General features: G+C 48.3%; 1 protein-coding gene across 4 annotated transcripts in view; it reads left to right on the top strand.

The window, feature by feature from the left end:
• kdm6a (lysine (K)-specific demethylase 6A) overlaps positions 1-27,427 on the top strand; it is a 444,294-nt gene that overhangs the window by 109,667 nt on the left and 307,200 nt on the right. For all 4 annotated transcript variants that reach the window (XM_072513832.1, XM_072513833.1, XM_072513835.1 and 1 more), the window contains one exon: positions 8,491-8,549. In XM_072513832.1, coding sequence (XP_072369933.1) covers positions 8,491-8,549 — 59 coding nt within the window. The remainder of the gene's footprint in view (positions 1-8,490; positions 8,550-27,427) is intronic.

The raw sequence follows: 27,427 nt of genomic DNA, 5'->3' as shown, positions 1-27,427 counted from the left end.
ACCTCGGCGCCGTGAGACTGCAGTGGGATTAGACTGGGTGGGATATTATAGGGTGCGGCCCCCATCATCATGGCTTTAATACTTGGGACTTTGAATGTCATTCACTTGACATGTTGTATGTTTGCCGTTGGCTGTCACTTTGTTCATGTAGTTGATGCAAAATCTAACCTTTCTAGATTTTGACCACAGAAAGTACTTATGAGTCTGAGGATTGCCCATTAATATCATCTTGCAATTTTTCAACATACTGGCCTACTATGCTTATGCAAATTTCACTAAGAGGTTGTGTCAGTGGGTCACTATAATGTAATTGGGTCACTCCATCCTGGTTTGTCTGAAAACACCATTGAAACATCCAAATTAATCCTTCAATCTTTATTTTACGCTAGTACATTGCCAGGGTTCCAGAAGGTGAAGCAACTGACGTGAAATTATTTCTCCAAATAATTGCCTGGCTACCATGTGATGCAATTCTCATGCCTGTTATGGAGTAACTGTAGCAGTTGTTTGGTGTATAGAACATAGAACTGTACCGCACAGTACAAGCCCTTCGGCCCACGATGTTGTGACAAACTAGTCTGAAACTAAGATCAAATCACCCTACTCCCAATCATTCTAGTGCACTCCACATGCCTATCCAATAACCGCTTGAAATTTCCTAAAGGGTCCACCTCCACTACCATAGCTGGGAGTGCGTTCCACGCCCCAACCACTCTCTGAGTAAAGAACCCTACCTCTGACATTCCTCCTATATCTTCCACCATGAACTTTATAGTTATGCCCCCTTGTAACAGCTACATCCACCCGAGGAAAAAGTCGCTGAACGTCCACTCTATCTATCTCTCTCATCATCTTATACAGCTCAATTAAGTCACCTCTCATCCTCCTTCGCTCCAATGAGAAAAGCCCTATCTCCCTCAACCTTTCCTCCTAAGACCCACCCACCACACAGGGCTAAATCGCTGGCTTTGAAAGCAGACCAAGGCAGGCTAGCAGCACGGTTCAATTCCCGTAACAGCCTCCCCGAACAGGCTCCGGAATGTGGCGACTAGGGGCTTTTCACAGTAACTTCATTTGAAGCCTACTTGTGACAGTAAGTGATTTTCATTTCATTTCATTTCAATCCAGGCAGCATCCTGGTAAATCTCCTTTGCACCCTTTCCAATGCTTCCACTTCCTTCCTATAATGAGGTGACCAGAACTGCACACAATACTCCAAATGCGGTCTAACCAAGGTCCTGTACAGTTGCAGCATAACCTCACGGCACTTAAACTCAGTCCCCCTGTTAATAAATGCTAACACACTATAGGCTTTCTTCACGGCTCTATCCACTTGGGTGGCAACTTTCAGAGATCTATGGACATGATCTCCGACATCTCTCTGCTCCTCCACATTCTTCAGAACCCTGCCGTTAACCATGTAATCCGCATTCAAATTTGTCCTACCAAAATGAATCACCTCACACTTATCAGGGTTAAACTCCATCTGCCACTTTTCAGCCCAGCTCTGCATCCTATCAATGTCTCTGTCTCTGTGCAACCTACAACAGCCCTCCACATTATCCACTACTCCACAATCTTGGTGTCATCAGCAAATTTACTAACCCAACCTTCAACTCCATCATCCAAGTCATTGATAAAAATCACAAATAGCAGAGGACCCAGCACTGATCCTTGTGGTACACCGCTGGTGACTGGGCTCCAGGTTGAAAATTTACCATCTACCACCAACCTCTGTCTTCTATGTGATAGCCAGTTACTGATCCAATCGGCCAAATTACCCTCTATGCCATGCCTCCTTACTTTCTGCATGAGCCGACCATGGGGCACCTTATCAAACGCATTACTAAAATCCATGTATACGACATCAACTGCTCTACCTTCATCTATGTACTTGGTTACCTCCTCAAAGAATACAATCAAACTTGTGAGGCAAGACTTACCCCTCACAAATCCGTGCTGACTATCCTGGATTAAGCTGTATCTTTCCAAATGATCATAAATCCTATCCCTCAGGACCCTTTCCAATAATTTACCGATGACCGAAGTGAGACTAATCGGCATATAATTCCCAGGGTTATACCTATTCCCTTTCGTGAACAAGGGGACAACATTCGCCTCTCTCCAGTCTTCTGGCACTATTCCTGTAGACAGTGAGGACATAAAGATCAAAGCCAAAGGCTCTGCAATCTCACCCCTCTCCTCCCAAAGAATCCTAGGATATATCTCATCAGGCCCAGGGGGACTCAGGTTTCTCAAAATTTCTAACACATCTTCCTTCCGAATATCTACCTCCTCCATCCTACCAGCCTGTATCGCACTATCCTCCTCAACAACATGACCCCTCTCCTTTGTGAACACTGAAGAAAAGTATTCATTTAGGGCCACTCCTATATCTTCAGTCTCCATGCACACGTTCCCACTACTGCCCTTGACCGGCCCTAACTTCACCTTGGTCATTCTTTTATTCCTCACATCCTTGATCCTACCCGCCAAGGACTTCTCATGCCCCCTCCTAGCTCTCCTAAGCCCTTTCTTGAGCTCCTTCCTAGCTATCGTGTATCCCTCAAGTGCCCTAACTGAACCTTGTTTTCTCATCCTTACATAAGCCCCCTTTTTCCTCATGACAAGACATTCAACTTCTTTTGTAAACCATGGTTCCCTCACTCGACCATTTCCTCCCTGCCTGACAGGGACATACATATCAAGGACATGCGGTATTTGCTCCTTGAACAGCACCACATCTCAATTGTGCCTATCCCTGACAGTTACTGATTCCATCTTGTGCTCCCCAATTCTTGCCTAATCGCATCGTAATTCCACTTCCCCCAGTTATAAACCTTGCCCTGCCATATGTTCCTATCCCTGTCCATTGCTATAGTGAAAATCACCGAATTGTGGTCACTATCTCCAAAGTGCTCTTCCACAACCAAATCTAACACTTGGCCCGGTTCATTACCCAGTACCAAATCCAATGTGGCCCCGCCTCTTGTCAGTCTATCCACATATTGTATGAGGAAACCCTCCTGCACACACTGGATAAAAACAGCCCCATCCAAACTATTCGAATTATAGTGGTTCCAATCAATATTTGGAAAGTTAAAGTCACCATGCCAACTACCCTGTGACTACTGCACCTATCCAAAATCTGCATTGCAATTTTTTCCTCCACCTCTCTGTTATTGTTTGGTGGCCTATAGAAAACTCCTAACCAAGTGGCTGCTCAATTCCTATTTCTAACTTCAGCCCACACTACCTCATTAGACAGATCCTCTCAAACTGCCTTTCTGCAGCCATTATGCTATCCTTGATTAACAATGTTACTCCTCCACCTCTTTTACCACCTTCCCTAATCTCACTGAAACATCTAAACCCCGGAACCTCCAACAACCATTCCTGCCCCTGTTATATCCACGTCTCCGTAATGGCCACAACATCGTAGTCCCAGGTACCAGTCCATGCTTCAAGCTCACCAACCTTATTCCTGATGCTCCTCGCATTGAAGTAGACACACTTCAAACCACCTTCATGCCTGCAGGTCCACTCTTGTGACCTTGGTACCTTCCTCAGTACTGCACTACCCTCAACTTTGTGAACTCCAGCAACGCTATCTCCTGGACTACAAATCAGTTTCCCATCCTCCTGCCAAATTAGTTTAAACCCCGAAGAGCTGTAGCAAATTTCTCTCCCAGGATATTGGTGCCACTCTGGTTCAGGTGTAACCCATCCTGTTTGTACAGGTCCCACCTTCCCCAGAATGTGCTCCAATTATCCAAGTAACTGAAACCCTCCATCCTACACCATCCCTGTAGCCATGTGTTAAACTGCACTCTCCCCCTGTTCCTCACCTCGCTAGCACGTGGCACTGGCAGCAAACCATAGATGACAACACGGTCTGTAGTGGCTCTCAGCTTCCACCCTAGCTCCCTGAATTCCTGTTTTACATCCCCGTCCCTTTTCCTTCCCATGTCGTTGGTACCGATGTGTACCAAGACTTGTGGCTGCTCTCCCTCCCCCTTAAGGATCTTGAAAACACGATCAGCGACGTCACGAATCTTGGCACCCGGGAGGCAACACCAACCTTGAGCCTCTATCGTTGCCACAGAACCACCTATCTGTACCTCTAACTATAGAGTCTCCAATAACTGATGCTTTCCTGCTCTCTCCCTTCCCTTCTATCTGAGGAACCTCCTTTCTCTGCAAGAAGCCCCCTACCTTATTGAATTGCCCCTTATTGAATGGTCATATGGTCAAACCAGGATTCTTTAAGGACAATTTAAATCATACAGTGACGCAATAGGTACTGACTAGTTCCGAAGTAAAGATGGGATTTATTTTGGGATTGTCCCAGTAGCATGCTAATTACCCTTCTGGGCCTGGCACTCATGGGTTCAACTCCAACATTGGCAAATACAATGTAAGATGTTGCATTGAAACCTGTAATATCATATAATCCTTCCCTGGTATAAAGCTGGTATACATGCCCAAAAATGACTCTCTAATTGGCCCGAAAGTGGCATATTTGAATTCTGTTATCATGGATGGCCATTTTGCATTAACCCCCACAGCAAACCTTTATTGGGGATGAATTGCCTTTTCGAGTTTGGCTTCCCTGATTTATTGGTATCTGTGGGGGAAAAAAGGTTTTTGAAGAATCAGTGTAGACTGAAGTTGAGCACTCAGTAGTAGTTCAGCTTATCCCTTGTCAAAGTTGCATATCAATTATTGATATATTTTCTTCCCATGTGCGTGTAAAACCTAATTACATTTACTCTTGAACAACATCAGTTTGGGCAGGGTTGCCAAATCCATAAATTTGTGTGCAATTTGGTGTTTCTTGATGAGCCCTCTTAAATCACTGACATGTGATACGAGTTTGAAAAAACTAATTTTGAGCTGTGCTGCCATGGAGTACATGAATGTTGAATAATGCTTCCTCGGACCAATGTATTCGAACTAAGATTTTCTGTTGGGTAAGATTATCCCTTATCAGTAGGTAAGCATGCAGACAACTTGGGAGAGTTCATCCTGGTCCTAATTGTCTCTAGGAAAACTACTGAACACGATTGAGGATCCCCTGCCATAGAGTAATGAATTTGGTAAATTATCCCTGTCACGCTTCACCATTCTTTACTTGCTGATATACAATTCAGACGGTCACTGCCACTATGCCCCATCATTGTTAAATATTATGGACTCTTTCTTAAATATGTTTCTGACAGAGAAGAGCAATTGTCACTTCTAACAACAGTTTTCTATCACGTGCCTTGTTTCCCATTTCATTTTACTGCTGTTCTTTGGGATATCTGTTGCAGTACTGTAACTCATTGTTTCCTGATTACACTTCAAAAAGTATTTCATTGGCTGTGAACGTGTTTTTGAGACGTCTGGTGGTTGTAAAAAAACACTGTAAATTCATGTTTTAGTTTCTTGCTTTTCGTTGATTAAATATTCCCTTGTCCAGTTGCCAAATCAAGACGGCACAGAATGACTTGGACTTGCTTGATGATGTTCGAAACAACTTCCAAAAAGAACCAAATTACCTTCTCTCATTTCCACTCCGACCACCTTTTTTACTCTAGGTAGCTTGAATCGGTGTCTCACTTTTTGTGCATCTTAGATTGACTGAAATTCGCATTTTGTTCAAACTGTTTAATTCTTCAAAATGACTTGTGCACTTTTAATGCAAGATCAAGAATTCCTCCCCCACCCTGTTGAGCAAAGAAATAAGAAACAGCCTTGGTGCTACAGGAGAAGTACAATATTAGATCTCCTGTGGCGTTATCAGGAAAGTAAGAGGACATGTTGTTTAATAACAGTAAGATGTTATGCCATGTAATGCACCATGTTGTATCAGTGCCATTTATTTATGATATAGAATATGGTCATTCTACCTTTTTTAGTAATGTGAGATTATTACCTCCGTTTTGGGGAATTGATTTCTGGATTCTCCATTTATTCTGTTTGAAAGGAAAATTAAATTAGATTTGTCTGTATCTAGTGTCTCATCCCCACTTGTATATCTGCCTGCTCTCATTCTCCCAGTTGCCCTCATGCCAATGTTCATCTCTCTCGCCATAACTCACTTTGGTTCTTTCTTTGTGACCTTTTATGCCAGTTAAAATCATTGTAGAATCCATAGAGTGTAGAAGGAAGCCATTCCGCCCATCAAGTCTGCATCGACTCTGAAAGAGCACCGTACCTAGACCCAATCCCCCGTCCTATCCCGCAAGCTCACCTAACCTTTGGACACTTGACGGGAAATTTAGCATTGCCAATCCACCTGACCTGCACATCTTTGGACTGAGGGAAGACACTGGAGCACCCAGAGGAAACCCACAAAGACACAGGAAGAATGTGCAAACTCCATGCAGTCACTCGAGGTCGCAATCGAACCTGGGTTCCTGACGCTGAGAAATTTGTGACTCACTTTCAATGCATTTTGCTTCATTCTCCATTGATCCATCACATCCTCTACTCGTTTGGCTACTCAAAACATTCCTCCTTAACTGCAGCTCACCCCATTGCTTCCCTACTCCTTATTGAAATATCTGTTCAATCTTTATATCCTCCCTCTTCCATCCCCTTTTGCCCAGTCATTTAATTGATCATTTTTGGCTTCCATTCAACACTTGCTTTCCTCCTTGAGGTTTGATAACTGGAGCTACCCTCATCACTACCCAGCTTTCATGATGTCCTTTGTCCCCATTATCTATTATGATTCTCATATTGTCCCTCCATTTCTCCCTCCGCTTCAGTACTAAGCGACTTTGAACGGTGATTTTAATCACGATTGCTGGTCTTCTTTGCCCCCTTCTCTAATTTTGCTGCTTTCTCTGAACCCATTCCTCCATGTGAACTCTCCTACCCATTTTTACTTCCACCCTCTCAACATTGTATCTCGTGCAACTGCTTTACTCCCAGGGTCTTAAGCATAGGGTCATCTCCAATGACTTATTTTTATTTATTACCACCCACACCCCATTTCCTTTTGCATCGACTGCTGGAAAAGATCGCTCATCAAGTGACTTCGAATTGCATTTTGAAATTCCCAGCTGCCCATCCTTTGACCTGCCATTAACCACAATATTTTTGGAGTGGTCAGTCTGCTCAACCATTGATTTTTTTTATTTTTACGCCATCTCCTGCTATCCTTGTCAGTTTAGCTGATTTGCCTTCATTCTTGCTCATGTACAATGGAGGTGCAAACTTGAGCATATCGTGCAACTAGTTTAGCTATCCATCACCAGATCTGGTTGGGCCAAATTAAATGTCATCAGATATCACACTCTCTTGCTAAGTTTGTTCAATACTAAGGCCGATCCTGGCCTTTCCATTCGAAGATCAGCCATCTGCATAAAACCTACCCTTTCCTCAAACAAGAAGCTTGGGGAGCTCATGGACTTTGTCCGAAAGAATGAGACCAGAGCTGCTGCATTCCCCCAATGCCAGCTTCTCTATCCAAGCTCAGATCGCAAATATTTCTTGCTCCTCCAAATGGTCTGTCATCAGCACCCTCCTTGACTGTATTGCCTTGAAAATCTGTGTCCCTCTTTCTACAACAACATATTTGAATTTCCCTATTGAGGTTTTGCCATTGTCTTTGACTCTTGACAGAAACTCTGTACACTGGCCTCGCATTTAATCTCTCTGCCTGACCGCTGCTCCAGGATGTTATTTTGCAGTCCTGTTTGACCACAAGCTGAGCTTCTGACTATATCCATTTCGTCAAAGACTACCTCCACATTCTTTGCTTTCCTGTGCCCCTGCTTCAGTTCTGTGTGCCACTAAATTCTCTCACTCATGCTTTTGTTACCCTTCAAGCTCGATTATCCTAATGCTTTCACATTCTGTAAACTAAATTGTTTGCAATATTTTAACTGTCATGACGTCTACCTCATTCACATCCTGGGTGAGAAGCATTGGCTCTAGTTATCCAATTTAACATTCTGATTTTGGTTTTGAAGCCTTACGTCTACAGTCCGCAGGAAACTCTCTTATTCTGTTTTGTTATGCATCACTCCCTTATTGCCATTGCATCTTCATCTGCCTGTCCCCCATAATTAGTGGTTGTCTCCCTAAATCCTCTTCACCTTCCCATCATCCTTGAAGGCTTTCCTTAAAGCATTTCTTTTTATAAATGAATTTTAAGTCATCCTTTTCATATCCCTTTTGGCTTATCATTTATTTTTGTCTGATCATGGCTATATGGAACACTGGGATGCTAATTATGCTATATACTTGCAACTTTCCGGTGAGTTGCCTAATGTTGACCTAATGCACGATATAACTTCTCAAAATGCTGCATTTGCTGCTCGTTTGAAATGCAGTGACACTGTTATATAATTATTTTGCATGTAGATTCTACATAGAGAAATCAAATGAATAAGTTGATCCATATATGATAGTGTTGGTCTGTTGCAACAAATCATAAAGCGAAAACTGGAGTTTGTTGACTTCATTACATTGTTAAAATTTTTCTCCCCATAGAATGCTGCCTTTTTATATGGCCTTGGTCTTGTCTACTTCCATTATAATGCATTTCAATGGTGAGTAAAATATTTATCGTTCTTTAGTTGCAAATACACGCATACGTACAATAAGATAAAATCTGGACATTAGTTAAATCTGTTTATTTAGGGCAATGCATCTGCTTTTGTGTGAGGTATACAAGTTTCTGTTTTGCTGTTGCCGTGGATATGTCCCTTGTAAAATAGTCTAACTGGAGTTTCTAGTCTGCTTGTGTTTCAAGTTGAAAATGTGGGTACTTCTACCATTTTTCCTTGCCCAATTCTGGCTAATTTGACATGCCGCTACTACTGTAAGCCTGTTAAGATGGGAAGCAGTATTTACTGCATTAATTTTCCCATTTTTGCTCCCTTATCCTATCATCTTCCTCTTTTAATCACTGGAAATGGGGCTAGGAAGAAACATTGGATTGAATCTTGCCCTCCATCCTTCTACACTTGTACTCTACTCTCCTTGCCACCCTGTCCTCCTTTGCATACCCACATTCCTTTTTCACACTTCTCTTTCAATCTCACCTCCATCTCCAACAGATCCACCTTCTACTTCTGCTTGAAGTAAATAGTGCATTTTGTCTTTGGTGGAACATCACCGGAATCAACTAAAAATTAAATAAAGACTGCTTGTCTAGTATTTCTCAGAATAATGGTCAGTTATGGCATTCAATCCCTAAAGCAGCAAATGTCCTAGAAAACAAAATTAAATTTGAATTCATCAGTCACTACAAATGGCTTTGTATACATGACACAAGCACCTCATTGTTGTGCCACAGCATGTCCTTCGATATGTGTGAGATCTGCTATATTAACAAAATTTGTGTGAACCAAATCAAATCCTACAAACTGCAGAAATTCCATATTACCCAGCTATTGAAATATTTACTGACTTCTACACAAATTGCAGTTAGTCTTGATTGGGTAAAATTGTTGAATCTGCATTGTTCAAGTCTGTTAGATTGGCGGCCGGGGTGGTTTCTGGAACTGAACATGTATGTGCTGTGTAGGAAGGGTTAAGAGTACTGTATTAGTACAATATGAGAAAATACTCCCAATAACAATTGGACACTGGAAATCAGCAAAATGAGAGATCCCCATTCTCTGCTATATTTGCAGGATATTCCCACCATTGGCACGTAATGGAAATAGGTAAATAATTGAGATTCTGGTGTTCTGTATGTAATTATCTGTCTCCAATAACTCTTGCATTTGATGCTTTAATTTTGTGGAAAGTGAGCAAATATGTTTGATTATTTTTTACATAGTTGAAGGTTAGCATGCTGCATTTTACTGCACACTCAATTTCAGACTGATTTTATGATTACTCATTTTGTGGATGTAAGCAATGTGAATAAAATATATCTTTATTCCAAACCAGTTGCTTGAGAAGTTAGATATTGACAAATTTCATTAACCTTTGTATTTGAAGAACTGGTTGCCCTTGCTGACGGTCATGTAGGCTATCTAGTGGAGGTTGTGGTACAGTGAAAACATTGTAGTGCACAGGGACTTCGCTTTCCAGAATTGCCAGGGCTGTCTACTGATATAACTTGTGGCGCTTTTCCCTTAGATGGAGTCACTACCACATTCAACAGTCACCTAATATTGCTAGACAACTGCCGCCCCTTAACAAAACGTATCTTTGATTCTTAGCGACAACCTCTGGCATGCACACCTCCTCGCCATCACCTTACGCACGAGGAGGCATTTCGGCCCTTTGAGCCTGCTCTGCCATTCATTATGATCACGGCTAATCATCAAGTTCACTGCCCTGATCTCTCTTTCTCTCTCCCCCCCCCTCTCTCCCCCCCCCTCCCCTCTCTCCCCCCCTCTCTCCCCCCCTCTCTCCCCCCCTCTCTCCCCCCCTCTCTCCCCCCCTCTCTCCCCCCCTCTCTCCCCCCCTCTCTCCCCCCCTCTCTCCCCCCCTCTCTCCCCCCCTCTCTCCCCCCCTCTCTCCCCCCCTCTCTCCCCCCCTCTCTCCCCCCCTCTCTCCCCCCTCTCTCCCCCCCTCTCTCCCCCCCTCTCTCTCCCCCTCTCTCTCCCCCTCTCTCTCCCCCTCTCTCTCCCCCTCTCTCTCCCCCTCTCTCTCCCCCTCTCTCCCCCCCTCTCTCCCCCCCTCTCTCCCCCCCTCTCTCCCCCCCTCTCTCCCCCCCTCTCTCCCCCCCTCTCTCCCCCCCTCTCTCCCCCCCTCTCTCCCCCCTCTCTCCCCCCCTCTCTCCCCCCTCTCTCCCCCCCTCTCTCCCCCCCCTCTCTTCCCCCCCCTCTCTTCCCCCCCTCTCTTCCCCCCCCTCTCTCTCCCCCCTTTCTCTCCCCCCCTCTCTCTCCCCCCTCTCTCTCTCCTTTCTCTCTCTCTTTAGCCTCAAGAGCTATACCTCTCTCTCTCTCTCATTAGCCTCAAGAGCTATATCTAATTCCTGTTTTGAAATTATGCAACGTGTGCCTACAAGACCCACACTCCGTCCTTAGTTGGGATTAAAGAGATCAATGCCTGAGTCACCATGGCCGGCAACTCCCCCTGCACCAACCAATCAATCATTATACATCCCTAGGAGATGGGGCGTCAATGCTGCCTAGTTGTTTATAAAATACAATCAGAAAGCCACCGGGCCCCGGTGCCTTCCCTGACTTCATCAACTCGATGCACTCCATTGTCCCCTGCAGTCCCAATGGCGCCTGCAATCCCTGACCCTCCCCCCTCTCCACCTCTGGGAATATCAACCCACCCATCTAAATAGTGCCCCATTTCCGCTTCCTCCCATCGGGGCTCGAACCTGTACAGTCCCACAGTACAGGAGGCCTCGAATGCCTCGTTAATTTTCTCCGGCATCGTTGCCAATCCTCCTCCCCCATCCCTTGCCTGCGCTATCTCCCGCCTGTCGACTTGACTGATGGGCTAACAAGGTCGGCCCCAATGTTTTGGTAGATCTAAATCCGCTGACCCTCTGAACTACAGCTTTGCGTTGATTTCACCCACCTCTAAATCCTCTCCTTTTCTTGAAACCTATGCATCTGGACGATCACCGCCCGTGGCGGCTGCCTTTGTCACAGCGATCGGTGGGCCTGATCCACCTCTAGGGATTTCTCGAAGACCACTGCTCGAGCAGCTTCGCGAGCATTCTCGACAGGTAGTCTATGGCACTCGTTCCCCCTACCCGCACGAGCAGTCCCATGATTCCTAAGTTCTGCTTACTGGGCCGTTTCTCCTGATCTGATTTGCCTTAAACATCTTGCAGACCTTTCCCAGCACCTGCACCTCTGCCTCCAACAACACAACCGAGTCACTGTGGTCAGATACCACCATTTCCACCTGCTGGATCGTCGCACTTTGCGACTCCATTTCTCCACCCGTTCCAAAGTCCCATGAAGAACTACTGCTCCCTCAAATCACCTTGGACAAGTCCCCTTGCATCTCTTGCCAATGGTGCCTAAACTTCACCTTGATGAACTCTATTAACTGCTCCACAGGCAGTGGGGTAGGCGATGACGAATCTCCCGACTCTGCCATACCCCTGCGCCACACGGATCCTCCACCTCTTGAAGCCAAGGCTTTACTCGACGTTTGCCGGGTGTTGTAACCCACCGACATTGCACTTTGTAGGAGAAACCAACTCCCTCCTTGTGTGCGACTGGATCAGCTCATGTCCGCCACCAGAAGTCTTATCATGTTAATAAGGGAGGCGTGGAATTTATTTTTTGATTTTGAAAATTGGGCAAAATGGAAAAATTGCACTGGGAAAATGAATTTTGCTTCTATACCATATTTATTTTTAAAAAATGAATGTTTTGTTTTGTAGCTGTGATTGTGTTAAAGTTCTGATAAGATCTTTTACATTAATGTGAAATGCAAATTGTGTTGTCCTTGCTGAGTCAGTTATAGTATTAAATTGTTGTGACAACAGTCAGTCTGAAATCTTACTGAATTTTCTTGATGTTGCTGTGAACATGGCAAGATTCAACTAAATCTCTAATTAGCACAGTATTTAAGTTGAGCTCTTGACTTCCTTAAAAACTTTGCACTGAAACCGTAGAATTAAGGAACTATCGTTTGCAGTCTGTTTTGAATCCAGCTGACATTCATTAGGCGAAAGATGCTTTCCTTCTTGATTGTAATGGTCCTGCATGAAACGTTTTTGAAAGATGCCTGCATAACATTTTAATGATCACTGACATCTAGCCTGCTATCTAGCAGTTGTTGATACTAATGTAGTGCATACCCAACTAATTTTTGTCGGGCTACCTATTAATGATGACTCGCCCATTAGAGATATTAGCCTGGATTTTGTGGTAGTTAAAACCGCAAAATTGTCAGCATTTATCATTATTACTCTAAAACCAACAGAAACTCCTAGAACCCAAACATTCTATCAGTACACCTGAAATCTCCACAGATGGAAATTAATTAGAAATCACTGAACTGACAAGGACTTTACCTTTTACATTGTGAGATACACCTTGTTATTGAACCTCACTGGCCCTGGCAAACTAATTTAATATTTTTATAATATCAGTTTTTTCCATTGATTTCATGGCTTTGTAATTTTCAAAAGTTTGTTTGATATTTCAGCATTAAAATGTATGTCCCAATCTGTATTTTGCTCTGTATTTAAAATTATATAAAAAATGCAGGGATAATTGGTGAATTTTGCTTTCTGGTTTGCTGTCTGAGAATTTGTCAGTGTTTCTGCTTACCCTGATTGATGACATCACTGTTGCTGGATACCTGGAGAGCATATTAAAATTTTTCTTTATTAATCAAAACAACCTGAAACAATCATAGCAAAATGGAAGAGAAAAACTTAAAAGCTAAAACACACATAGCATCTAATTAATTTTGATGCAAAAACTAATGTTGACACAAAAACTAACCTCAACCTCCTAACAGTTGACAGTGACTAACTCCTTAAAAAAAAGAAAATGAATGCTTGCCATCTTGGGTAGAACCTCTCCACCGACCCCCTGATGGTGTACTTGACCTTCTCCAAATGCAGAAATGACATGAGGTCACTCAGCCAAGTCGAGGCACTAGGTGGAGTAGGAAACCTTCATCCACGCAGAATTTGCCTCCGGGCTATCAACGACGTCCTCGCCTTTGCGTCTGTTTGCACCCTAGACTCGAGCACCGGCCAATCTGACACCCCAAACATTGGCACCAATGGGCATGGATCCAAATCTACACGGAGTATCTCCGATGTGGTTTAACGAAAGAAGCCTAGATGTTTATGAATTTGGGACAGGACCAGATCATGTGGTTAGCTGGCCCCCGAGAGCAGTGCTCACATTTATCCTCTAATTGTCTTAGCTCTGGTCAGGTGTGTCCTATGCAAAACCTTGAATTGAATCAGACTCCGCCGGGCACGTGAAGATGGGGAGTTGGAGTTGACCCTGTGAAGGGCCTCACTCCATACCTCACTATTAAGAATGTGACCCAATTCGCGCTCCCATTTCATCCTCGTATCACTCAACGGAACAGAATCCATTGTAAGGATATGGCCATATACGTCTGAAGTAATAGACCCCTCTGTTTTGCACAAAAAGTCATGAATTTGAAAATACCCGTGAAGACTGGAACCAAGCAGTTGGACTTTTGCAGCTTTACTCCTTAAAGGTTGAAAACCTCCCCTCCACGAACAGGTCCCCAAACTTCTCCAGACCTTTCCCCTCCCAAAACTTAAGCATTGAATCCAAACCAGTTGGTAGGAAATGGTAGATATTGCAAATGGGGGCTAACAAAGTCCAGAAAAGGAGTTTGAAATGTTGCCCAAACTGCTTCCAAATTCTCAAGGTGTAGACCACCACTGAATTAGAGGAAATTCGAATTGAAGAAAAAGGCAATGGTGCAGTTTTGGCAAGGCAAAACTATAACGTCCCCAGTTGGGCTTTTCTCCAAGGGATTTTCAGGGAAACATTCACCTTTGTCAAAGTTCAGCTTTAACCCAGAAAAGATGAGAAAAATGCTAAGCAGCTTTACTATGTCATCCATGGAGGTACTGGGTCTGTAATATGGAGAAGTAGGTCATCCGTGTAAAGGGACACCCCTCCCCTGATTTATCCGCCCCCAATTAACAGAGGACCTCAGCGCGATAGCAAGTGGCTCTATTGTCAAAGCAAACATGAGCAGGGGCAGCGGACAGCCCTGCCTAGTGCCCTTGTTCAATGGAAAATAACCAGAGTTCAGGACGAACACCTGCAGTGGGGGCCTTATACAATAGCCAAATCCAAGAAATAAATTTGTAGCCAAAACCAAGCCACCCAAGATTCACAAATAGATACTCCCACTTCATTTTATCAAATGCCTATTCGGCATCCAGAGAAACAATCACGTCTGTTTGGGCACCGAGCAGGGCAGAAGGACACAATTTAACAGGCTGTGTATATTGGCCGACAATTATTGACTCTTCACAAAGCCGGTCTGATCTTCTGAGATTACCTTTGGGAGGCAAGGCTCTCGCTGAAGCACCAACACCGTGGCAAATAACTTGATCTCTGCGGTCAACAGTGAGTTAGGCCGGTACGATCCACACTCTGTTGGGTCTTTGTCCTTCTTCAGAATCAAAGAGGCAAAGGCCTGTGTGAGGGTTGAGGTCAACGAACCGCAGGATAAGGAGTGATTAAACATATCCAGAATTAAAGGCACGAGCTGCTCCGAGAACTTTTGATAAAATTCAGTTTGGATGCCCTCTGGACAAGGCACTTTGCCAGCTTGTATGAATCCAATGCATTTCAAAATTTCATCAGGGTTTAACGGTGATTCCAACTCACAGCTCCGCTCCACCTCACTGCTCCGCTCCACCTCAACCGTTGGGATGGTTAGGCCATCCAAAACGTCAGACATGGCTGATCCATCTGCCGGAGGTTCTGATCTTTAAAGATCACGATAGAACGATTCAAAAGTTGCGGTAACCTGAGGAGGGGTGAAAACGAGGTTACTGCTCGAATTGCATATTTCTGTGATCTCCAGGGAGGCAGCCTGCCATTTAAGTTGGTGAGCCAAAAGACGAGTGGCCTTCTCCCCATATTCATAGCACATGCCCCTTGAGTGTCACAACTTTCTTACCGCCATGCCAGCCGACAGTAATTCGAACTGTGTTTGCAGCTTTTTCCTTCTTGTCAGCAACTCCTGGGTAGGATCAAGTGAGTACTGGTGGTCCACCACAAGAATGGAATCCACCAGCCTCTGCTGCTCCACCCTTGCTATCCTTGCCAAATGTGCTTTATAGAAGACCATTCCCCCCCCCCCCCCCCTCCCCTCAGGACCACCTTGAGGAACCCCCAGAGGTGGAAGGTGATATTGACTCTTTTTTTTGTTAAATTTTATAAAGTCTTCTATGGCAGTGGGCATACGCTCACAAAATGTCTTAGTCACTAATAGAACATAGAACATTACAGCGCAGTACAGGCCCTTCAGCCCTCTATGTTGCACCGACCTGTGAAACAACTCTAAAACCCATCTACACTATTCCCTTATCGTCCATGTGTCTATCCAATGACCATTTGAATGCCCTTCGTGTTGGCGAGTCCACTACTGTTGCAGGCAGGGCATTCCACGCCCTTACTACTCTCTGAGTAAAGAACTTACCTCTGACATCTGTCTTATATCTATCTCCCCTCAATTTAAAGCTATGTCCCCTCGTGCTAGACATCAGCATCTGAGGAAAAAGGCTCTCACTGTCCACCCTATCCAATCCTCTGATCATCTTGAATACCTCAATTAAGTCACCTCTTCACCTTCTTCTCTCTAATGAAAACAGCCTCAAGTCCCTCAGCCTTTCCTCATAAGATCTTCCCTCCATACTAGGCAACATTCTGGTAAATCTCCTCTGCACCCTTTCCAATGCTTCCACAGCCTTCCTATAATGCGGCGACCAGAATTGCACGCAATACTCCAAATGTGGCCGCACCAGAGTTTTGTACAGCTGCAACATGACCTCATGGCTCCGAAACTCAATCCCATTACCAATAAAAGCTAACACACCGTATGCCTTCTTAACAACCCTCTCAACCTGGGTGGCAACTTTCAGGGATCTATGTACATGGGACACCAAGATCTCTCTGCTCATCCACACTGCCAAGAATCTTACCATTAGCCCAGTACTCTGCCTTCCTGTTATTCCTTCCAAAATGAATCACCTCACACTTTTCTGCATTAAACTCCATTTGCCACCACTCAGCCCAGGGCTGCAGCTTATCTATGTCCCTTTGTAACTTGTAACATCCTTCCGCACTGTCCACAACTCCACCGACTTTAGTGTCATCTGCAAATTTACTCACCCATCCTTCTACGCCCTCCAGGTCATTTATAAAAATGACAAACAGCAATGGCCCCAAAAGAGATCCTTGTGGTACACCACTAGTAACTAGACTCCAGTCTGAACATTTCCCATCAACCTCCACCCTTGGTCGTCTTCCAGCTAGCCAATTTCTGATCCAAACTGCTAAATCACCCTGAATCCCATGCCTCCGTATTTTCTGCAGTAGCCTACCGTGGTGAACCTTATCAAATGCTTTACTAAAATCCATATACACCACATCAACTGTTTTACCCTCATCCACCTGTTTGGTCACCTTCTCAAAGAACTCAATAAGGTTTGTGAGGCACGACCTACCCTTCACAAAACCGTGTTGACTATCTCAAATCAAATTATTCCTTTCCAGATGATTATACATCCTATCTCTTATAAACCTTTCCAAGATTTTGCCCACAACAGAAGTAAGGCTCACTGGTCTATAGTTACCGGGGTTGTCTCTAGTCCCCTTCTTGAACAAGGGGACAACATTTGCTATCCTCCAGTCTTCTGGCACTATCCCTGTAGACAAAGATGACTTAAAGATCAAAGCCAAAGGCTCAGCAATCTCCTCCCTAGCTTCCCGACGAATCCCATCCGGCCCAGGGGACTTATCTGTTTTCACACTTTCCAGAATTACTAACACCTCCTCCTTATGAACCTCAAGCCCTTCTAGTCTAGTAGCCTGAATCTCCGTATTCTCCTCAACAACATTGTCTTTTTCCTGTGTGAATACTGATGAAAAATATTCATTTAGCACCTCTCCTATCTCCTCGGACTCCAAGCACAACTTCCCACTACTGTCCTTGACCGGCCCTACTCTTACCCTAGTCATTCTTTTATTCCTGACATATCTATGGAAAGCTTTAGGGTTATCCTTGATCCTACCTGCCAAAGACTTCTCATGTCCCCTCCTGGCTCTTCTTAGCTCTCTCTTTAGGTCCTTCCTAGCTAACTTGTAACTCTCGAGCGCCCTAACTGAACTTTCATGTGTTGTGTCTATTCTCCATGATGGACTTTGGGAGGAGCCAGATTCTAGTGGCAAATCAACAAAGTGCAGGGCATGGTCCAAAATAACAGTCGCTAAGTACTCAGCCGCCAACACTGAAGGAAGGAGAGACCTATCTACAAGAAGAAAAATCAAACCGCGAATATCTGTTTTTGTAAAAAAAAAAAAAAATAATTTGTATTCAAAAATTTTCACAGATTATCACAACAGAAAAATAGAAACCCCCCCCTTTACACAAATGATAAAACAACAAGAACAAAAATGAATAAATAGACAGATAAATGTTAAATAGTAAACAATAGTGCACCCCCTACCAGACACAACCCCCCCCCCCCTCTTCCGGGTTGCTGCTGCTGACCATCTCCTAACGCTCCACCAGGAAGTCTAGGAACGGCTGCCACTGCCTGAAGAACCCTTGCACAGACCCCCTTAAGGCAAATTTCACCTTCTCCAATTTAATAAACCCTGCCATGTTGTTAATCCAGAATTCCACGCTTGGGGGGCCTCGCATCCTTCCACTGAAACAGAATCCTTCGTCGGGCTACCAGGGACGCAAAGGCCAGAATACCGGCCTCTTTCGCCTACTACACTCCCGGCTTGTCCGACACCCCAATTATTGCGAGCCCCCAGCTGGGCCTAACCCTGGAATTCACTACCCTTGACACCGTACTCGCTACCCCCCTCCAGAACTCCTCCAACGCTGGAACTGCCTAGAACATGTAGGTGTGGTTTGCTGGGCTCCCCGAACACCTCGCACATCTGCCCTCACTCCCAAAAAAACGGCTTAGCCTTGCCCCGGTCATGTGCGTCCTGTGCAGCACCTTAAATTGTATCAGGCTGAGTCTCGCGCAAGACGAGGAAGAGTTTACCCTTCCCAGGGCATCCACCCACATACCCTCGTCGATCTCCTCCCCCAGCTCCTTCCACTTACCTTTTAACTCCTCCGCCGAAGCCTCCTCCTCCTCCTGCATCACCTGATAAGTTGACGAGATCCCACCCTGTCCTGGACCCTGCGCGCCAGCAGCAGCGGAAACGCCACCACCTGTTGCCTAACGAACACCCTTACCTGCATATATCTGAAAGCATTCTCGGGGGGAGCCCGAATTTCTCCTCCAGCTCGCCAAGGCTCACAAACTTCCCATCTATGAACAGGCCCCCCCCATCTTCCTAATACCTGCCCTGTGCCAACTCGGGAACCCCCCAACCATTTTCCCCGTGACAAACCGATGGTTCTCCCGTATCGGGGACCACACCGAAGCCCCCATCTCCCCCCTGTGGTGTCTTCATTGCCCCCAGATTTTGAGGGTCGCCGCTACCACCGGGCTCGTGGTGTACCTCGTCGGAAGAAGCGGCAGCGGTGCCGTCACCAGTGGCCCCAGGCTCGTGCCCACACAGGACGCCATCTCCAGCCTCTTCCACGCCGCCCCCTCCCCCTCCATTACCCACTTGCGTATCATCGCCACATTGGCAACCCAATAGTACCCACATAAGTTTGGCAACGCTAACCCCCCCCCCCCCCCTGTCCCTGCTCCGCTCCAAGGACACCCTTCCCAACCTCGGGGTCTTCTTCGCCCATACGAACCCCATAATAATCCTGTTAACCCGCTTAAAGAAGGCCTTGGGGATCAGGATGGGGAGGCACTGAAACAAAATCAAAATCCTCGGGAGCACCGTCATTTTAACCGACTGCACCCTACCCGCCAGGGAGAGCGGCAGCATATCCCACCTTTTGAAGTCCTCCTCCATTTGCTCCACCAGCCTCGTTAAGTTGAGCTTATGCAGGGCCCCCCAGCTCCTAGCCACCTGAACCCCCAGGTATCTAAAACTTCTTTCTGCCCTTTTTAGCGGAAGCTCACCAATACCCCTTTCCTAGTCTCCCTGGTGCACCATGAACAGCTCGCTCTTCCCCATGTTGAGCTTATACCCGGAGAAATCCCCAAACTCCCTAAGGATCCGCATCACCTCCGGCACTCCCCCCACCGGGTCCGCCACATACAATAGCAGATCGTCCGCATACAACGATACCCGGTGTCCCCCGCACCAACCCCCTCCAGTTCCTAGACTCCCTCAAAGCCATGGCCAGGGGCTCAATCGCCAGCGCAAAGAGCAGGGGGGATAGAGGACCCCCCTGCCTCGTCCCTTGGTATAGCCGGAAATATTCCGACCTCCTCCTGTTCGTGGTCACACTCGCCACCGGGGCCTCGTACAGCAACGTCACCGAGCTGACGAACCCCTCCCCGAAGCCAAACCACCTCAACACCTCCCACAGGTACCCCCACTCCACCCTATCAAAGGCCTTCTCCGCGTCCATAGCCGCCACTATCTCTGCCTCCCCCTCCACCGCTGGCATCATAATTACATTCGGGAGCCTCCGTACGTTGGTGTTCAACTGCCTCCCTTTCACAAAACCCGTCTGATCCTAGTGTATGACCCCCGGAACACAGTCCTCAATCCTCATGGCCAATACCTCTGCTCGCAGTTTCGCATCCACATTAAGGAGTGAAGTCGGCCCATACGATCCGCACTGTACAGGGTCCTTGTCCCGCTTCAGAATTCGAGAAATCAGCGCCCTAGCCCTTGACCAGTTCCTCCAACCCAACCGGCACCCCAGCCCTGCCACCTGCCCCTCCTCTACCCTCAGGAACCTCAGCCAGTCCAGAAAGCGACCCATCTCCCCCTCCTCCGATGGGGCTCAGACCGATACAGTCCCTCGTAAAACCCCATTAATACCCACCGCACTTCGCACCGTGCTCCCCCCTCCATCCCTAACTCCCCCGATCTCCCTCGCTGCCTCCCGCTTCCGAAGCTGGTGTGCCAGCATCCGGCTTGCCTTCTCTCCGTACTCGTACACCGCCCCTTGCGCCTTCCTCCACTGCACCTCCGCCTTCCTGGTGGTCAACAGGTTGAACTCGGCCTGGAGGCTTCGTCGCTCCTTGAGTAGTCCCTCCTCGGGTGCCTCTGAATACCTCCTATCCACCCTTACCATCTCCCCCACTAGCCTCTCCCTCTCTCCTCTCCTTTCCCACTCTGGGCCCTAATGGAGATCAACTCACCCCTGATCACCCCCTTCAGCGCCTCCCAGACCACCCCTACCTGCACCTTCCCATTATCATTGGCCTCCAGGTACCTTTCTATACACCCCCGGACCCGCCTGCTCATCTCCTCGTCCGCCAACAACTCCACCTCCAAGCACAACAGCGGGCGCTGGTCCCTCTCCTCCCCCAGCTCGAGGTCCACCCAATGCAGGGCATGGTCAGAGATGGCTATCGCTGAATACTCCGTGTCCTCCACCCTCGGAATCAACACCCTGCTCATTACAAAAAAGTCAATCCGAGAGTAGTCCTTATGAACATGGGAGAAGAATGAGAATTCCCTGGCCCCCGGCCTCGCAAACCTCCACGGATCCACTCCTCCCATCTGGCCCATAAACCCCCTCAGCACCTTGGCCGGCCCATCCCAGACCTAGAGCGATCCAATGCCGGATCCAGCACCGTGTTGAAGTCCCCCTCCGATTATCAAGCCCCCTGTCTCCAAGTACGGGATCCGGCCCAACATGCGCTGCATGAACCCCACATCGTTCCAATTCGGGGCGTATACATTTACCAAGACCACCCGCACCCCCTGCAGCTTACCACTCACCATCACATACCTACCTCCATTGTCTTCCATGATGCACAACGCCTCAAACGACACCCGCCTCCCCACCAAAATCGCCCCCCCCCCCCCGATTTTTTGCATCCAGCCCCGAATGGAACACCTGCCCTACCCACCCCTTTCTTAGCCTTACCGGATCTGCCACCCGCAGATGCGTTTCCTGGAGCATGACCACATCTGCCTTCAGCCCATTCAGTGCGCGAACACACGGGCCCGTTTGACCGGCCCGTTCAGGCCTCTTGCATTCCAAGTTATCAGCTGTATCAGGGGGCTGCCCGCCGATTAGCCATAACCCTTTCTAGGCAAGCCACGTGCCCGTGCCCCCCGCACTTCCTGTTCCCCCCCAGCGGCAGACCCCCCCCTCCTCCTCCTCTACAGACTCCAGCTCCCCCTTGGCCATTCCAGCAGCAACCCCCCCCAGCTAGATCTCCCCCTCGCAGCATTGCTCCTCCCATTGCACTCCCGTGAGTCAGCCGACACCTGCTGACCCTGGCCGCTCCATCGACCCCCCCCCCAATGTGGGAGTCTCCCCTCCCCCTTCGGACCCTCCCCTCCCCCTTCCATGCTCAGCGCGGGAAAAAGCCCGTGCTTTCCAGCACTGACCCTGCCCCTTTCCACCCTTAGCACGGGAAAAAGCCTGTGCTTTCCACCCACTCGACCCCGCCTTCTCTGGCGCAGCTCCTTTTTCAGGCCCAGCCCCAATTCCCCCGGCTCTCTCTTTCCTCCTTCCCCCACCCCCCCACCCCCCAATGCAGGGCCCCACCTCCATTTCCAGCCACCGACGCCCACAGGCTTTTACCTGCCCCCCCCCCCCCCCCCCCCCCCTCGAACCCACCCGACAGACAGAGAAGAAACCTTGCCCAACCAACCGCACAATCCCCCCAAAACACAACACAACAGTCCCAACCATCCCCCTTCAGCATCGCCTTGTCCCCAGCCCTCAATCCGAGTCAAATTTTGCGGCCCGACTAAAGGTCCACGCCTCCTCCGGCGTCTCGAAGTAATGGTGACGGTCCCTGTAGGTGACCCACAGTCGCGCCGACTACAACATGCCGAACTTCACCCCTCTCCGATGCAGCACCGCCTTAGCCCGATTGTACCCGGCCCTCTTTTTAGCCACCTCCGCGCTCCAGTCCTGATAAATCCAGACCTCTGCATTCTCCCACCTGCTGCTCCGCTCTTTCTTGGCCCACCTTTTGTGAGGGCCACGAAGAATCCAGCACGAGTTTTAAGGATACAAAGTAATAACATTTATTTACAATAACATATATATATAACAGCAGCAGCAACTTCCCTTGCTGCATACTCCTTCCTGCTGGTTCCTGAACTGGCCAGCTTTATTTATACGAGGAGTTTACTAATGGTTTCTCCGCCCCCCTCATTGGGGAAGCTCATACTCCCACAAGATTGTGGGATTGTCATTCGTCCCCAGCCAATGGTAAGTAGGCAGGTTATAACATCCCTCCCCCCCAAAGTCCAAGGAATCCACCGAAGACCTGGCGAAGGAGGGCGTCAGACTCGTTTGGCCGCAGGCCGGACACCATTTGCACGCGGCGCTGGATCAGGCGGCGTGTAACGAGACGGAGACCGGCGCTTCCGTGATGAACGGCGCAACGGTTGTACATCCACGGCCCGTGGACCCGAGGATTCCCCCTCTGATGCATCCTATGTCTCCATCTCGGACTCAGAGTCTGCTGCCTCTGTCATGTCAGCGTCTCTATCTCCATTCGGTTCCGTAACGACCTGCGCAGGCTTCGAGTGAGGCACCAGTGGAAGATTGTGAGAACTCCCTTCCCTTGTCTCTGGTCTCTGCGGCTGTAGAAATGAGCTCCGGGGGCGAGGAATTTTTTGAGGGGATGGTCTTCTGGACCGAAAGTGGTCCACATGGTTGCGCTGGAGACGACCCTGGGCTTGCACCTGGTAAGATATAGGGCCCGTTTGGCGAAACATTACACCAGGAACCCATTGGGCACCACCAGCAAAATTCCGAACGAACACTGGGTCACCGGGCGCAAACTGCCGAATCGGCCGATGCCGAGAAAATCCCTGTCCCTGCCGTTCTTGTGTGCGGCGTACTTTTGCGCCAATGTCCGGGAAAACCATACTAAGGCGGGAGCGAAGTCTCCGGCCCATTAGGAGTTCTGCGGGAGCTACCCCAGTCACCGCATGGGGGGTGGTCCTATACGTAACCAAAAAGCGAGCCAGTCTCGTGTCCGTTGATCCGGAAGACTGCTTCTTTAGGCCTCTTTTGAATGTCTGCACTGCGCGCTCTGCCAACCCATTTGAAGCCGGGTGGTATGGGGCAGTGCGGATATGGCGTATGCCGTTCATCTTCGTGTACCTCGCAAACTCCTCACTCGTGAATGGAGTGCCGTTATCCGTGACCAGCACCTCGGGGAGGCCATGCGTACTAAACGACAAACACATCTTTTCAATTGTTGCGCAGGACGTTGTCCCCTGCATCTTATGCACCTCTAGCCATTTAGACTGGGCGTCAATTAATAGAAGGAACATGGATCCTTGAAAAGGGCCTGCGAAATCTGCATGCAAGCGTGCCCAAGGCCGCCCTGGCCATTCCCAGTGATTCTCAGTGAGCTTCTGATGCTCCTGGCAAATGGAGCAGTTTTGGGCCATCTTCTCAATGTCGGTATCGAGGCCTGACCACCAGACATAACACCGGGTCAACATTTTCATTTTGGTCACACCTAGATGCCCATTGTGCAAGTCTCTTAGTATCAGCTCCTGGCCTTTTTCCGGGACAATCACACGCATCCCCCACAAGAGGATGCCGTCTTCCACACTGAATTCTGACAGCTTGGAGGAAAATGCCTGCAACTCGCCTGGGAGCTGTCTATGATGCCCACCATACAGGACTATGTGCCGAACCTTTGACAGGACTGGCTCCAGCTGGGTCCACTCACGGATCTGTGATGCCGTAACAGGCAAGGTGTCCATAAAATTTAGGGTTGCAACCACCTCACCGGTCGTGGGGGTCGACATGGGGCCGGTCGATAAAGGCAATCGGCTCAGTGCATCGGCATTTGCTATCTGCGTTCTTGGTTTGTGCTCCAGAGAATACTCGTATGCAGCAAGCAACAAAGCCCAGCGCTGGATCCGTGTGGAAGCAATGGGCGGTATTGGCTTATCCTCTCTGAAAAGTCCCAGCAGAGGCTTATGATCAGTCACGATAGTGAAATGGCGGCCATACACATACTGGTGGAAGTGTTTCACCGCAAAAACCACTGCCAGGCCCTCCTTCTCGATCTGCGCGTACTTTTTCTCCGCTGCAGTCAATGTGCGGGAGGCGAAAGCTTTCGGTCGTTCGGCCTCGTTCTCCATCTTGCGGGACAGGACGGCCCCAATACCATACGGGGATGCATCACATGTGACGAGCAAAGGCTTTCCAGGATCATTGTGGGTTAGTAACTCAGACGACGACAATTGTTGCTTTACCCGCCGGAAAGCGGTTTCTTGCGGCTGACCCCAAATCCAGGTGTGATTTTTCATTAGCAGAAAGTGCAACGGGGCCAGCGTAGTTGCCAGATTGGGGAGGAACTTCCCGTAATAGTTTACGAGACCGAGAAAAGAACGAAGATGCGAAGTGTCAGTCGGGGCGGGGGCATGTTGAATTGCACGCACCTTCTCTGCGACGGGGTACAAACCTTCGCGGTCCACCCGTTAACCCGGGTAGACTACTTCCTTTGCCTGAAATACGCACTTTGTGTGACGTAAGCGGACTCCAGCCACCGAAAAGCGTCTAAGGACAGCCTCCAGATTTTCCAAATGTTCCTGCTCCGACGTCCCTGTAATCAAAAGGTCATCTAAGTAGACAGCAACACGTGGTAAACCTCTCAAAATGCCCTCCATAACACGTTGAAAAATAGCACAGGCAGAGGATACTCCAAAGTGCAACCATGTATATTCATACAGGCCCCGGTGTGTATTAATCGTTACATATGGTCGGGAGGCAGGGTCCAGCTCCAACTGCAGATAGGCGTGACTCATATCTAATTTTGTGAACGCGAGTCCACCTGCAAGCTTCGTGTAGAGATCCTCTATGCGAGGCATTGGATATCGGTCGAGTCGTGAAGCCGTATTCACTGTAAGTGTATAGTCGCCACACAAGCGAACTGTGGCATCTGGCTTCATTACAGGTACAATTGGTGCTGCCCAGTCAGCAAAACAGACGGGCCTGATAATACCCAAACTCTCTAAACGAGTGAGCTCCCCTTCTACCTTCTCGAGCAAGGCGTAAGGCACCGGGCGCGCCCGGAAATAGCGCGGCGTGGCTCCTGGTTCGACTTGGATACGGGCTACGGCCCCTTTTATTTTCCCCAAACCAGGCTGGAATACATCTGGGTATCGTCCTAGCACCTCAGTCAACCCTTCAGAAACTGTTTGGAGGATGTGCTGCCATTGCAACTGCAAATGGCGCAACCAGTCCCGACCCAACAGGCTGGGCCCATGGCCGCGCACCACGATAAGTGGGAAACGCCCCTCCTGACGTCCATAAACAACAGGGGTCATTGTAGTTCCTGCAATGTCCAGTGGTTCCCCCGTGTAGGTTGCCAACCTGGCCTGTGAGTCGGTTAATGCAAGGGTCTGTATACCCTGCTTGATGCGGTCGAATGTCCTCTGGGCGATCACGGAGACCGCTGCGCCAGTGTCCAACTCCATCTCAAGCGGGTGACCATTGACCCATACTGTCACCTTAATGGGGGCCACACGGGGAGCTGCCACACAATGCAGCTGCAGGCAGTCGTCCTCCGTCTCCACGTCCTCAGGAGTAGTCGCCGCAGGTTCATCCACATGGAAGGTACGGCCCCTGGGCTGGTCCCAGTTACGGCCCCTGGGCTGTTCCCAGTTTCCGTCGGAACGACGGCGCCTCTGTCGCCCCCAGGACCGCCGTCCGCGACGGGGTCGGCGCCTACAAGTCTGACACGGACATGGCTCCTCATCCATTGGTTCTGGAGAAGGCTCCCTTCGGGGAGGAATGTCCGATGGCCACTGGCGTCGGTCCGGACGTTGCCTCGCCCAAGGTACCGCAGGAGTGCGGGGGGACGTTTTCGGACGGAAGGGGTTGCGCCCCAAGGCATGCACTTCCATTCCCTGTAGCTCCTGCACGCCTCGTTCTGCGCTCTCTCGGGACAATACTATTTGAATGGCCTGTTGAAAAGTCAACGTTGGCTCAGCTAACAACTTTCTCTGTGTTAATACCGCAAACCAAACGGTCGCTTAACATTTCTGACAAGGTCTCACCATAGTCACAGTACTCCGCAATCCTGCGTAGCCTGGATAGAAAGTCGGCAAGGGATTCTCCAGGGGTCCTCTCAGCGGTATTAAACCGGTAACGCAGGACTATCGTGGACGGGGTTGGGTTAAAATGTTGCCCCACTTTATTCCCAAGTTCATCAAACGTTTTGGTGTCCGGCGCAGCTGGGTACGTAAGGCTCCTAATCACCCCAAACGTATGCGGGCCGCAGGCGGTGAGCAATATGACCACCTGGTGCTCGTTTTCGGTGATATTGTTTGCCCGGAAATAGTAACGCATCCATTGTGTGTACTGGTTCCAGCTTTCCAGCGCAACATCAAAAACATCCAAACGTCCGTACAGAGGCATGGTATAATAGAAAACAACTTCCAACCTGTATCCAACAAAAATCCAGGGAGGTGGCTTCAGCAGTGTAGACAGCTATTCACTTTAACCTTCGTCGCCAGTTTTGTGAGGGCCACGAAGAATCCAGCATGAGTTTTAAGGATACAAAGTAATAACATTTATTTACAATAACAACAGCAGCAGCAACTTCCCTTGCTGCACACTCCTTCCTGCTGGTTCCTGAACTGGCCAGCTTTATTTATACTAGGAGTTTACTAATGGTTTCTCCGCCCCCCACATTGGGGAAGCTCATACTTTCACAGGATTGTGGGATTGTCATTCGTCCCCAGCCAATGGTAAGTAG

The sequence above is a fragment of the Scyliorhinus torazame genome, chromosome 8 (assembly GCF_047496885.1).
Source record: "Scyliorhinus torazame isolate Kashiwa2021f chromosome 8, sScyTor2.1, whole genome shotgun sequence".
In the NCBI taxonomy this organism is placed as follows: Eukaryota; Metazoa; Chordata; class Chondrichthyes; order Carcharhiniformes; family Scyliorhinidae; genus Scyliorhinus; species Scyliorhinus torazame.
This window is presented reverse-complemented; position numbering and strand designations above follow the sequence as displayed.